Source organism: Egretta garzetta, unplaced genomic scaffold, assembly GCF_000687185.1.
Source record: "Egretta garzetta isolate BGI_Z169 unplaced genomic scaffold, ASM68718v1 scaffold133, whole genome shotgun sequence".
Taxonomy (NCBI): Eukaryota; Metazoa; Chordata; class Aves; order Pelecaniformes; family Ardeidae; genus Egretta; species Egretta garzetta.
Genome location: NW_009259111.1, coordinates 4557734 through 4572536, shown reverse-complemented (window position 1 = coordinate 4572536; position 14803 = coordinate 4557734). Strand labels below are relative to the sequence as shown.

The 14803-nt window shown below is 39.0% G+C and overlaps 2 protein-coding genes across 2 annotated transcripts in view; both read left to right on the top strand.

Annotated features, from left to right (window-relative positions):
* The window catches only part of UEVLD (UEV and lactate/malate dehyrogenase domains), a 16833-nt gene extending 2663 nt beyond the window's left edge, over positions 1-14170 (top strand). The window contains exons 2-12 of the mRNA XM_009635445.2: positions 1739-1823; positions 2479-2541; positions 3285-3448; positions 4215-4350; positions 5704-5828; positions 6651-6756; positions 8628-8798; positions 9735-9908; positions 10495-10579; positions 11217-11340; positions 12662-14170. Of these exons, the coding sequence (XP_009633740.2) occupies positions 1739-1823; positions 2479-2541; positions 3285-3448; positions 4215-4350; positions 5704-5828; positions 6651-6756; positions 8628-8798; positions 9735-9908; positions 10495-10579; positions 11217-11340; positions 12662-12826 (1398 nt within the window). The 3' untranslated portion in view covers positions 12827-14170. The remainder of the gene's footprint in view (positions 1-1738; positions 1824-2478; positions 2542-3284; positions 3449-4214; positions 4351-5703; positions 5829-6650; positions 6757-8627; positions 8799-9734; positions 9909-10494; positions 10580-11216; positions 11341-12661) is intronic.
* Positions 14171-14648: 478 nt separating this feature from the next.
* Positions 14649-14803, top strand: part of TSG101 (tumor susceptibility 101) — a 25884-nt gene continuing 25729 nt past the window's right edge. The window contains exon 1 of the mRNA XM_009635444.2: positions 14649-14739. Within this exon, the coding sequence (XP_009633739.2) occupies positions 14649-14739 (91 nt within the window). The remainder of the gene's footprint in view (positions 14740-14803) is intronic.

The following is a 14803-nucleotide window of genomic DNA, read 5'->3' as shown; positions in this document are numbered from 1 at the left end:
CTCCCCCGGTCGGCGAAAGTTCCCGCCGGTGAAAAAATGAGGTGCTGCGAGGGGAAGGGCAGAGCGGAGGGAGCGGAGCAGCCCGGCCGCCCTCCCGTTCCCCGCAGGCAGCGCGGTGCCGTCTTTAATTGCGCCGCCGTCGTCGCTTGTAAAACGCTTCTGTCCCGTTCGGGGTCTACGTTGCCTTAATGCGACTGAGATTAAAGTTGCGCCTCGCGTTATTTTATTCCCGTGGTTCAGGACACGGTAACACGTGTGATGTGCTGCGTGCAACTGGGACCTTGCTCTGCGTGAGGAGCTGCTCATTTCCTTGGGGATTTTCTGTGACGATCCCTGCATTTGTATCTCCTTGCTTTAGACACCCTGATTTATTTTTATATTTTATAGCATCCCTCTGAGGTATGCATATTTCAATTTTGGGCGTGCCAGATGATTTTAGCTGCAACATGAGAAAGGTCTGTATTTGACCCGCCTCATAAATCTTCTGATCTTTAGAAAAGAACATAATGTTTAATAGGAATGCCTCGTTTTGCATTATGAATAAGAAGGGGGTCAGCTGGGGAAAGATGGCTTTGATTTCGTAACCAAACGTATCAACGCTTCTGAAAATGTGTTAAACTTAAGTTGTGTAGACATTCCTAATTTGAGCACCTTTGATTTTTTTACTGCTTGACTTTGCAGTATCCTTTAAGATCGAATGTGGAGAAGCTGCCTAGAAAAAAGCTGTTTCTTTTCAGCAGCTTCAAGTTTTCTTGTACAAAGGGGAAAATAGTCATACCATCCACGTAGCTGTAGTATTGCTGCTGTTCCTGCTGGGTGCCTGGCTGAACAGATTGTAGATTTTAGCTACTGCTTCGTGACAAGTATTCCAGTGCAGCGAGCAGCTCCTCAAGCTGTTGTCAGGCCGCAGTTGTGTTTGCTTAGGCAAGGGTTGCAGGACAACTCCACACTTCCTAAAATGAGAAGCAGATGCTCTAATCTAGGGAAGTGGAAAATAGTCTTCATAACTTTAAGATGTGGGAAAAGATGTGGGAGAATGCAAATCTCTTGGAAGTTCAGGTATTGGACTGGCTGGAGACAGTCTAAATGACAATTTAGTAGCTAAAAGTAGCACTGATTCATTTTTGCTGCTAATTACTTTCAGATCACATTTCAAACATCAGTGCTTCTGTTAATCTGCGGGTGGAAAAGAGGGATGCATTATTTCGTTTGAATTTTCTCAGCTCAAGGAGAGCTTAGATGTGGAAAAAAATTCCAAAAGGCCCTTTACTTACACCTTTAATATGTTTGCGGAAATTGACATCTTAGGAAACTCTTCTGAAATGTGTGCAGGTGGATCTGAGTTTTATTAACTGTGTTGGTAATAAGACAACTTCTTTTTTCTAAAAGGTTTATTATTTTTATATTGTTTTTAATTATCGTGTGCAGAGGAGACTGAATTTTAATAAGCCTCTGCTCACACAGCTGTAAAGGGGAAAGAATGGTATATAAGGAGTGATGTTCAGAATTTGAGTTGTAATGTAGCAACAGCAGACTTGTGATATGTTTAAAGCTTTTCTTTTGTAACAAACTTTTTGATAATTTATTTCACCCCAAAACTATTTTTAATACTACAAGTAATTATTACCTTCCCCTTCTTGTGTTTCTATTTTCTCTTCATTCCTTTTCCCTATCTCTGGTAATGAAGCCTTTGAAATGAAACATTTTTTTCTGATCTTTTTTCTCCTCCCCTTTCCAGTATAAGTTCAGAGACCTGACCATAGAAGAACTAAAGAATGTTAACAAGACCTACCCAAACTTCACATTCTCCATGAACACATACAGTAAGAAGTGATACAGTTACTTTGAACTAATTGTGATTCTTACTTGCCATAGATTCAGACTGCGTGTAATAGAATCTAAATAGTGTGAATATCTTTCACTTGTGTTCCTATCTTAATTTTGACTTGCAGTAAAATCTCTCATGCCACATGACTGTTTCTGAAAGGTCTTCCAGGAACATATACATATAAAAACCTAAGCTACTCATTCACTAAATTTCATTTGATTTTAACTTGTCAGCAATTACAGAAGATTAATATTCTTTTAAATTCTTTATATGTAACAGCATATTTCCCTTATCTCATGAGTGTACTTAAAGCATTTTGATGTCTTTAGCTTAGCAAGTGTAACTTCCAGAATCCCTCAGCCTGACAGAAAGTTCCTACAACACCAGAATTACCTGGGACAAGGGATTTTCAGACTAATGATGTGCTTAGTTGTACCAATATGATTTTCATTAAGATTCCATTAAGGAATTATCTCGGAGTGGGAAAGGGGGACCTTAGTAACATTTTAGCCTCGGTTCTTTCAGGAGCAGTGTATTTGCTTTCTAAAGAAAAATTGGTGTTGTGTATTGGTAGTTGCGTATGGGATTGCTGTGCAAGATTCAAAAGGATTTATTATCATTATTTTTTAAAATCACGTTTTTAATTTCAGCCTTCAAGGATGGATCCCAGAAGGACCTCCTGAATTTTAGTGGTACTGTTCCAGTGAAATATGGTAAGATAAGTCAAATACGATTTCCTTACCAGTTATGAATCTAATTGTAAAACGTGTTGGGTACTGCCTCTTAACAATATGCTGTGCAGCTTCTTTAAAGGTGTCTATAAAGGATTTTGCATGAATGGGCAGAGGCCTCTTCTACTCCATATACAAGTGCTTTTGTGCACTTATAGATGCTGAAATAAGGTGGTATTAGATAAGTCAATTAACTGTTAAAAAAATCATGTCATTTGAGACTGTGTAAGCAAACTTTGGTTGCAATGGAGGTTGCATGAAGTCTACAAGCCCTGTGCTTGTATAGGCAGTGTCCAAAAATAACTAGTAGGTAATTTTTTATTTTTAACTTAAAGCCTTTGAAGTCTGAGGTAAAGCTCTTAATGGATGCCTCTGCGTCTGTTGTTAAGTTCTAAAATAAGTATGAAATGGGTAGCTGTAAGAGCTTTCTTTGCCTGGAAAAGGGGACACGTTGGCTGATAGAATACCCTGGGAAACAAAGCAACAACAAAGCTTTATATTAAGAAAGACACTATCGGTAGCACTTCAAGTTGATCCAGACAAGTCTGCTTTTATTTACTAGCCTGAGTAACATAAATACTTTGCAGTGTGAATCTAGAAGGTGAACCGTCAGGCTTTTTTTTTCTCTGTTATTATCAAGTATGAATCACATCCACACACACCTGGTTTTTAGTGCCTCTTCTCAATGCAGAATTTAGCAATGGCTTCTGTTTTGTTTTGAACAGGTAATTCCTATAACATACCTATTCGTCTGTGGATTCTGGATTCTCATCCCTTTGCTCCCCCCATTTGCTTCTTGAAGCCAACAGTGAACATGGGCATTTCAGTGGGGAAGCATGTTGATGCTCATGGCAGGATTTATTTGCCCTACCTGCAAAACTGGAGCCATGTAAGAGGTGGAGTGGCTGACAGGGGAGGAAAGTATTTGGGAATAAAGCATTGGTGTCATATGGAGATCAGTGGAGAGGCGTGGGTAGCGTTCAGGGCTTTTTCTTTTCTGCATTTTTTGTTAATCTTAAATATGTAACGATTATGCAAAGAGAAGCAGAATATTATGTCTCTTGAAGCTACAGCTTTCAGACTGTCTGAAGTGACTGTAAAGGAAGTTATAAGTGATTGTAAGGAAAATTATTTTAAGCTGAAGAAAAAAGGGACCGACTTCTTTATAAAGCAGTATAAGCCTCATGTGGACCCTTTGATACTTTTTGCTTTGTAGCTGTGAACAGTGAATAATAATACTAGACCAACTGAGTATCCCTCAAGAAAGTTCAATGGAAGTTCCTACCTTTTGGGTATGTCTCTTTCCAGAGAACTCTGAAACATTAGCATAAAGATTCAAAAGCCGGTGCTGTTGCTAAATGATTTTATGCATTGTATTAAATAACTTCCTTAAATATGACTTCCAGGCCAGTAAAAATGATTTAATGAATGTTAGTTTCCTGAAATGGATGAGATATATTTTTCATTATTGATACAGAAATTCCCTGGCTTTTCTTTGCTCTGAGTGTTTATGTAAGTGTTAAGGGTGTCAATATTTATAATTTGATTAAATTTTGTGTATATATGTTTCTTTACGAAATACTGCAATTTACAGCAGATACCACTATATGAAATAGTTAGTCAACTGTTTTCTCTTCTGTATTGCTATATTTCAGCCTAATTCAACTGTCATTGGATTAATCAAGGAAATGATTGCAAAATTTGAGGAAGAGCTCCCTTTGTATTCACTGTCATCTTCTGATGCAGACAGGCAATCGGAACTTCTCTCCTACATTGCAAAGATTACCGAAGGTGTGGATGCTTTCATTTGTTTGTTTGTAATATTCCTACACAATATCTTATTTCATTTATTGTTATTACTTGATATGACAAAGATGCCTACACAGTTTTAATATCTGAATTTTTGGTGTTTGCATGTCCACAGCGTTTGGTATTTTCTCTGTATAATCAAAAGTGCCTCTCTTTGAACCAAGAGCTCAGATACTCTTTATTTGAATAAGCAGCTCATTTTGCAGGTTTGCATTTAAGCCTGCTAAAAAATGCTGTAGGCGTGGTACTACTCATTTGTTGGAAATTACTGCAGCAAAACTCTATGTGAGATGTTGTGGAAGGGAAATGTGATTTTTACTATAAACAAATTGATTTTACCCAATCATAGTCATTCATTCTCTCAGATCTCATTCACTCACACTCTCGCATCCACAGTCGCAAGCCCTGAGAGCCGTCTGACCACAATCACTGGTGTGCCACACTGAGGACAAGGAGCGCTGGCTGTTGAGCCCATATCATGTCTCTTGGGTTCTTCTTGTTCAATGATGACAAGCTGATTTCGGACTTGTCTTTTACACCTTTCAGGAGTGGATGCTATTTGGCATTTTTGCCTCATTACTTTATCTCACCCATTGTAAGTCTTGGGCAAAATTCCTCATTTTCACAGTTCTCATGTTTTCCTTATCTGGGTATTTTATGGCTCCAGTCCTGTTGTTCTTCATCCTGACACATTTTCTTCAGGTCAGTCTCTTCTTCTTCCTTCTTCTAGTGAAATCACAGATGGTCATCTGTGGCAAGTAGTGCAAACCTTACCCTTTAACCTTTTTCTACTGTTTCTTCTGGTAATTGTGTACACATGCAAGCTTGTGAGCACACACGTGTGTGCGCACAATACGCATTTCTAATCAATCATAGTGTTTCTGTTACAAATCTCTGCGTTATACCCAAAATGAGAATCATTGTGTTACCAGTAGCATTGGCTAAGCAACCTCAGATATCAAAATCAAATTCCATTTTGCATGTCTTTTGAACGTACGAAATATTTTACAAATTTTATGGCCATGGTATATATCCAGACTTGTAGCAGTAGCAAAGGGAGTATTGTTTGTGTGGTCTTAGTGTCTAGCTTCTTGGTATTGTTATGCTCATATTTTCCACTTAGTGAAAAAACATTCTCATCCAGAGAGGAATATTTGTGTTTTGCAACTTGCAAGCTGTAATGAATTTTCTGTGGTCAGGCTTGACCGCTATTTTGAAGAAGTTTATGTAATTTGGTTTAACTCTGGCACAACCATGATCCCTTATGAAGCAGCAATACTTGTATTGATACAGCGTGGACCAGCACTTACATCTGCGGTTTTCTTTTAATTGTAGGAGAGACTGACATGAAATCAAAGAGTAAAATTGGTGGAGGCAAAACCAAGGGATGTTTCAATAAAATCACTGTTGTTGGAGCTGGAGATCTTGGCATTGCATGTGTGCTAGCAGTTGCAGCAAAGGTACATAATTATTATAAATAGCAACAGGCCTGATTAATAGAGAGGCTTCTAACCTAGTTCTTTGTGTCTGACACACAGAAATGCCTCAGCAGTTTTAATAGCCGTGTCACTGCTTATGTCATTTGCCTCTTATGGACACACAGAAGTGTTAGTTTCTGCCTTATTTTCTCAGTCAGCTTTTTAAATACAAAGGATTGAATATTGAATTAACTTATTTTGAAAATCCTTAGTTAAAGGAGTCTTGCCTGAGCAGTGGTCTCTTACAACTGGGATCTCCTAGTCCCCTGGAATACGACAGTCTATACATGTTCTGTACTTTATTACGGCTATATGCTCAGAGACAAGCATCATAGAATACCAGGTTGGAAGGGACCTCGAGGATCATCTGGTCCAACCTTTCTAGGCAAGAGCACAGTCTAAACAAGATGGCCCAGCGCCTTGTCCAGCTGTGTCTTGAAAGTGTCCAGTGTGGCAGAGTCAACCGCTCTCCTGGGGAGATTATTCCAATGGTTGGCTGTTCTTATTGTGGGAAAAATTGTGGGAAAAATTGTGGAAAGAGTAACATCGACATTAATAACTTCCCAGAGATGGTTTTGTGAGTTACTTGTGTTTGTTTCATAATGAGCCATTTTCCAATTAAACTCACTAAATTAAATTTTTTTTCGTGTGATTCAGCAGTAATTTGGGTCAGTAATTTTGTTTGTTTTATACACAGTACAACAAACACTGGAGTTGGAGGAATACTGGTTTTTATTCCTCACTCCCACAAGAACAAGTTTTTGTTTGATTTATTGTTGATCTGCATTATTTTTATTCATACAGGGTGCTGCAGACAGGGTGGTTCTTTTGGATCTTTCTGAAGGTGCAGCAAAAGGAGGGACCATGGACTTGGAGATCTTTGCTTTGCCAAATGTGGAGATCAGCAAAGGTATTAGATGTTGTTGGAGTGGGAGCAAGGACTGTACTGCCTGTGCTTGTGCTCGTTTTAATGAGAGCGGGACACTTGGGGAGATACAGAAGCTCTGGCGTATAGGCCATATTTTTAACAAGCTGTTATCTTTTCATAGCTTCTTGCTTTTCTTCATCTTTTCAGGGCCAAATGGGGAAGTGAAGGTTAAGCAAAGCTTGCATCTCTTATTTCAGGCTTTTTTCATTCTGTTTATAGAGGTAGAGGTATGACAGCCTGTACTTCCAGGGTAAGAGGCTAATGCTGAAATTGGACTTGTGCAGAAATAGAGAAGCCAAGCTAGTACTTCAGTGTCATAGGTGGAGGGAGAGAAGGAAGGGGGAAAGCATATGTATGTTAGGGAATTAGAGATAGCTGTGAGAGCAGTGTTAAAAAGGTTAATAAATAAGGGTAAGTTTCAAAGTACTGCTTTCCTAGATTGGTGTTCATTAAACATGTACATGGCCGATAGTTAGTTCTTAATCCTTATTACTGCATATTCAAACAATTAGTTCTTAACAATCTTGTCCTCAATTAGCTGTGAGTGTACAACTCAGCAGAGTCGATGCCATGTCTCCATAACTAGCGGTGATGGCTACGGTCTCTGATGGTCTTAGTCATGGAGGTTGAGGTGATGTGGCTCAAAAGCTCTTCCACAGGGGAAGCTGGAACTGTATTGAGCAACTTCCCCATTCTTCCTTCCTTGTCTGTGATGGTTTTATGTCCCTTGCGTCCTCTGCAAGATGAAATGGGAGGCTTTCTTGTGCTTCTGATGTAATTTGTTTTATTTCGGGGATGGAGACTTGTTCTGGTTCCACCAGCCATCTTACTTGCTTATTCTGTGCCTGACATTGCCTGCTCTACATCCTGTGATCTTATCTTGTAGGTTTTACTGCTAGCACATTTTACCCTGAACCCTGGTTGTGCAACCGTACCACAAATCTCTGCTTGTGCCTTTGTGGTTACCTATTATGTGTTTATGTTTAGTTGTGTACAAAAAGCTTGTATGTTGTTGCTGGCTACGCTATTAGTAGTGTTAAAATATTACAAAATGCTTATACGCTGTCACCTGTTACTTTAGTATGCTTCTATCTAGGTTTGGGGCAAGCCGATATTAACTATATCTTCCTTGGTATGCTTCCAATTTGTCAGTCCACTAGGCCTCTGCTTTGGCTTCAGCTGGTTCCAAAAGCAGTGACAGTCAAATTACCTTTTTTCTCTGTCCAAGCTGACCACCTATATGGTACTCAGATATTCAGAGTTACCCACTCAAGGCAGCTTTGACTTAGGAATTTCTGCAGCAAATGTAGTTGTGTGTTTTCTTGGGCTAATAAATACGTCTTTTACTTCAGTTAATAAATTTGGAACTTTTGGAACGCTTCTTACAATTGTCTACATGTCCTTTACTGAGCTTTAAGATCAAAAATTCTAGAAGCCTCAGATAAAGGACTAAAACCTTTACCCTTCTTTAAAAATTGGAATAGAAATGAAGGAGCCTTTTCATGGATTTTTTTTTTTTTTCCTCTTGCTGAGAAATCGTGGAAAAGCTCATCTGTTGACCCCATCTAGATATGTTTTGGTCTCTGCTCTGTAACCTTGGACAAATTGCAGTCTGCCTTATGTGTTTGCCAACTATGAAACAGGAAAAGCAGTTCTATGAGAGAGCTATGTTCTACAGGTGCTGTGGAAGTACCCCAGATTCCACATTAGGGTATAAGGGGGGAGACAGGAAGGGAAGAATCCCTAACTAAGCTGGATGCTGCAGTTCAGTCTTAAGGATGGCTCTTTGTCTTGCATCCAAAACTTGATAGAATGACGTGCATTTTAAAAACATATTTTCTTTATATTTTCAGATTTTTCTGCTTCAGCTGATTCAAAAGTTGTGGTACTTACAGTTAATTCTCTGGGTAATGCTCAGACTTATCTTGATGTCATACAAAGCAATGTGGATTTGTTCAGAGGAATTATCCCAGCAATATCACACTACAGTCAGAACACCGTTCTCCTGGTTGCTTCTCATCCAGGTACGTTAGTACTTTGCCTCATGTTCTGTCCCTCAGCTGGCTTTCTCTTTGGCCTGTTTTAAAAATACATTACTGCCAAATACACCCACTTAGTCAAAAAATTTTTGCTACTCTGAAAGATGTTTTCCTTTTCAGCTTTGAGCAGGACACTGTCTTTGAGGGTTTTTTCTTTACTGTTACCAAGATAAAAGAAAATAGTGTACTTTGTTTTGTGTAAAAGGTATGTATTTCTGTATGTTTCCACCTGACTGTATCTACAAGATTAGCATCCATTGGCTGTTGTCTTGTCAGTTGTGAGGTTTATGTGTACGTTTCTCTTGTGCAGTAAGGATAGATGCATGTGTGTTATGTGCCGTATGATCAGACTCACAGACTACTCATGGACACAATGTAGTGTTGATAGTAAATATTGCAGCTATGTTTTGGTAGAAAGTTTAAATCTGTTGGGTCAGTGATACTGTGAACTAAGACATAGCAAAAACACTACTTAAAAGAGAAAGAAGTGTGAGCCTCTGTCCTGTAAATGCACTGAAGACAGCCCTTTTCTATTTTCCAAGTGTTGCTTACCCTTCCTATCATTTAGAGCTGTGTGGAGGTGGAGAAAAGAGTGCTTGCCAAATGAAAATAAATTAAACACTGGCTGAATTAAATTTAGAAGCATGTGAGATTTTTGGAGAGGGAAGCGTGGTGACTCATTCTGAACTTTCACTTGACTTCTCTTAAAACTTTACTTGGGCTGTGAATTTTCTTCTCCTCCTCCCCACCTCACTTCCTGTTTTAGGTGAAATAAACTACTGAATATGTTCTTGCATGCTTTTATCTTTTCAAAAGTAAACAGCTTGGTCCTGAGTTTTTCATAATTGTGATTTGTAGTTTGCAGTTGTGTTGAATTTAGAATGGTCCTTCATTGTCAACCTATTTTTCTTTCATACATAGTTGAAGTAATGACATATGTGTCATGGAAGCTGAGCGCGTTTCCCAAAAGCAGAGTTATTGGAGTAGGTGCCAACCTAGATACTGAGAGGTTTCAGTATATACTGACAAACCTTTTGAAAGCTGAAGTGCTGGCAAAAGATGCTTGGATTATTGGTGAACAAGGGGAAGACAAAGGTAAAGTGATCCTTTATTATGACTATGAGTATATAACCTCCTGGCAGTGCTTAAGTAATTGAGTAGTTAAAGAATAATTGAGAAAAGCAATGAAGGTAGTCATGTGCACAGTGGTAGATTTCCATAATAATGGTTCTAAATAATACAATTCTGGTGTGTGCCGGAGACTGTAGACCTGGAGTGGTAGGAAAAGTATTTGACATTTGTCACAGTAAAAAAAAAAAAAACAAACTAGAAAATACAGCCTCAAATGCTTTTTATTTGGTATAACTATATATTAAAGGTTTGGAAAGAGGAAGGAAATGTGGTATAACATATGGTAGGTTACTGCTTATTTAAGAATTACTACACATTACTTCATTTTTAAGCAAGTGTCCCTGGCCAAGTTCTACTATAGAGTTTATATTTCAGCAGTCCAGGGGATCTTAGAAGGTTATCAACTACATTTGGGTTGTTGGCGGGGAAGGAAATTCTGGAAAGCCTCAAATTTATCTTTTTTTTTTTTTTTTTCTTCTCCCCACCTTATCTGGCACCTATTTTAGTCACTCATTAGATGTGCATTTAAATATTGGTTGTTTCTATTTAGTATCATCATGGACCAGTTGTAATTTAGTTGCAAATCAAACGGAAGCAATGGCTACTCGTACCTCAAGGGAAAAGGTGGCTAACAGGTAACACCATTATAATCGTAATATTTTTTTGTTTGTGTTCAGGCACTTGATGTTTGCAGTGTTTTTTCCTTCTGCCCTTTTATGAAGGGGAGGAAGTTTGCTCTAAAATGTTCATGCATTGAGTTTATAGGAAATTGTAGGTCTGGGTGTCATTCACTTTCATATACGTGTATATGACCATTGTTTTTTTGAAGTTCTCAACAATGTTGTGCCTGTGATGATCTAAGGACGAGACAATATGCTAGAATATTAAAGCTGCCAGTTGGATTGTGGGTTTTTTTTAAAAAATAGTAGACAAGCCTTCTGGCACACTTTCCTTGGAGGTTGTGTGGAAGCAGTTTACTTTAAAGCAAAGTATATGTTTGGATCGATTCACCTGATTTAATTAGCCACATATCAGTTATAGCTCTTGACAGAAAAGAGAATTGTTATAGTGTGGGTAAAATATACATAGAGAAATTCTTTAAAGCAATTCTTAATTACCTTCTGTTGTTTTCCAAAACAGAGAATCATGGTTTATAGTACGCGTTACCTGATACGGTACACATAATCTGTCTTTTGGGTTTTATATATAAACCAAAACATGAATAATTAAAATCTAAACATCGTGTTTTTCTCCTTTTCCTGGTTTATATAGAGCAATGGAAGTTCTAAAGGGAAAAGGTCAGAGATCTTGGTCTGTTGGGCTCTCGGTTGCTGATTTGATTGATAGTATACTGAAAGATAAAAGAAAGGTTCATTCTGTATCCACCCTGGCAAAGGTAAATGTGTTACTCATATCTTTTGGTTGGCACTGTAATTATATTATTTATACTGGATATGACCATTAATTTTAGCAAGCACTGACATCTCGCTTAAAGTAACTGTTCTGAAGTAGCACAACTTCCGTTAGTTTATTCCAACAAAGCTTTCGATTCTAGGCCGAAAATGAACAAAAATCAATTGTTGTGTTAATCTGAAACGAATATTAAAAGTGAACTGTTACCCAAAAATAAAAGTCCAGGGGGAAAAATACGTTCAAGGTTGCTGACCAGCTCCCCTGGAATAGCTGTATGTGGCAAATGAAGAGAAATGTGTGTGTCACAGTTTCCAAGTGCTTTTTCCAGGGCCAAAAGAGTTCAGTATCTTATATGAAAGTATAAAATGCATTTTCTGCCAGTATTTTATTTCACCAGCTTTGAAACAGCTGCTTTTTTACTCCTTCTTACTTTAGATTGAGAAGAGTGTGAAGCTATATTTAACTTAAAACTGTAGCCTGAAGCTTGTCTAAAGTTTATCCTAAGAGGCTTCATTAAAGGATTAAGTCATTTCATATGAGGAAAAAACCCACGTAGAAACATTTACTGGTCACTTGTATTTACAGGCTTCAGAAGGGTGATTTGCATGTCCCGGTGCAGGGAAGTTGAGCAGACTGCTTATTTTGTCAAGTACAGACATACACCTCATTTCATCATTGTGTTTTCAAGTAAAGTTTTTGTTTATGAACTAAATGCAGATATAGGAGTGACAAGTTTCTTAAACTGCAGAGTAACTACAGAACATAAATTTTCCCATACAGATCTTAAAAATAAACAAAATCTACAGCGTAAACTTGAATTTATAGGGATGTGAGTTTAATATTCTCTCTCAGAGATTGAATATGGGATCAGTACTTGAAAAATATTCCCTGGATAGTGCTCTTTGGCTGCATTTTTCAATTTGTTTTGTTCCCTTCTAAAAGAACTAATGATGCTATACTATCAAGTGTCCCTGCTTGTCCTACCGAAGAAACTGATTAAATGGTGTTTTGTAGCATAGGCTTTTTGCCTGCATTGTAGAGGTCTGATATATCTCTATCAGAAGACCCCTCAAAGTGTGGCATGGTTCAAGATTTTTTTATCTGTACAGTAATATTTTACAATTTCTATGCAGTAAGCCATGGCAAAGGATCTAAAATAACTGGAATTTGACCTATACAAAACATGCCATACGATGGAATACCCTTGCTTAATTAAAATAATCAAGTTATTTTGTGTAGTTCCATGCTTCAGACGGAGCAGAAATAAGTAACTGTGTGACCATCGTCTTTGCGTGCTGTTTCAGGGATGTTGCAGTATAAACAGTGAAGTATTCTTAAGTTTACCGTGTATTCTTGGAACCAGTGGAGTGATTGAAATGGTCAAACTAGAAGAAGACCCACTAGCGCAAGAGAAACTGCAAAGCAGCGCAGGATCAATTCATGACCTTCAGCAGCAACTGAAACTGTAAGCAAGCCCAAGGGAAGCCCCAGTGTCTGCTCACGGCAGTCGGAGATTTGCTAGGCCGAAAGGGCTGCTTCGTATATATGGATTTCTATGTAAAACAAGAAATTTTTTTACTTTACTTTCAAAAAGTGCTTTCTCAGTTTTAGTTTAAATTACTTAATACTGCACTGCACAGTAATTTCTTATTTGAACAGTGCACTTCTGGTAGCCTAAATGAGGAGGGTAGCATGCAAGAATGTTCTACCTAAATTCAGGTGACACTTGCCTGTGGTTTTTGGTTGCTAATTATAGCCTGATTCTTGGGTTATTCTTAGCTCTTTGCACCTTTGCATTAGGATGCAGTCTAGCAGAGCAGCTTACCCAGCTCTGCGGAAACTCCAGTGTGCAGAGCCAACTAGAATACTTCCTCCTGGTTTTTAAATGCTGCATTAGGGGCTAGTCTAGAATACGGTCACGCTCCAGCTCTGTGGGGCACTGGGGGACGCAGTTCGACAGCTCGATCCTTCTTGCCTAGCACAAATGCTCTTAAGCCAACGGTCTCCTGCTTATTACTAAGGGGAAGAAAGGTGAAAAGCATGACGTCTCCAATATCCTTCAAACCTGAAGTATTGGATGTGAATTTCTGTTCTATGTTTACTGATGCCTGAGACGGTCCAGTCATGACTTGTTTGCTCTTGATTTTGTAAGGATGTTCAGAGCACTAAAGCATCTGCAGTTCTGGGTACGTACATGCGAGACACTTACCCAGTGAAGCGTTGGAACAGGTCCTCTTCCTGAGAGAGAGGAGAGGAGCAGGGAGGGGCGCTTTAAAATAAGACTGAAATCTGGCAGTTAAGTAATGCAGAAGTATCTGTGAGTTCAGGCCTTGACCCAAAGCCAGCTGATGTCAGTAAGCTTTGTGTCAGCCTGAGGAGAATCCAGCTGCTTGAGGAGGCACCTGTAACCCTTCTTGGGGGAGGCCGGGGCTGTGATGAAAAAGCAGGGTGTGGATTTTTAGATAAATCAAAAAGCAGATGTTTTTAAGGTAAAGGTTTTTGGGGGGTTCTATACTCTTGATTCACTGCACTGGTAAAAGGCTATATATATTTGTCCCGATTATACCTCAGCGTCACGATGCAGGCACCGGAGACGCGGGCTCCACTCCTGCTGTGCGTGCGTCATAAGGATGTCATTCCACGTTTACGTTTTGAGGTGTGACTGGTTAAATATTGATGAAGATTTGTAAGCAAAAGTAGGATATGCGTCGGAGCGAAAGATCTATTCCTTTGTGCCTTACGGTTGTGTCTCACAAAGAGCCGGACTTGCATGGGGTTCTGAGTTTATATTAATCTCAGAATTAAGATAAAAACAGCAAGAAGAAAAACCCTTCAGTAATTCAGTTTGGGTTTTTTTTCATAGAATACTCAAATTTCCTCCTTGCTGGTCATCAGCAATAGGACACAATAAGCGATGGCTGCAGGTGACTAACTTTGCTGCTATATTTAAAAAAAGCATTCATCACTATGGCTGGGCTTTGGGGTTGGTTTTTTTTCTTCTCTTTGGAAAAAACTAGCATCAAGTTAGTTTTATGTTGTTCATCAAGGTGCTGTGTTAAATGGGTTGAGCATTTATTCTCATGTGAATAGTCCAGGTGTTCTGTTTATTTAGGGGGGTTTATCAATAATCATAAAGAGCTGCAAACTCCTCCAGGGATGTCTGTTGGATTGATGCTTGTGTTATAAAATAACTAATCTTGGCTCTTTGGAAGGAAATGCTGTGCGCTCACGTTTGCGTGGGATTCCTTGAACGGTAACTGAAGGACAGCAGCTTGCTCAGCGCGGTGGGAAATGGCACTTTACATCCTCACGGGGAACGAATTACCAAAAATACTTGTTAACAATAAACTGCACTACAGCGAATTTTTAGACAATTTGCCGAGTATGTTGGATGCACAGGGCGCTGCTGGAGCCGGGCAGCTCGGGGGGATGCCTACGGGCGGGGG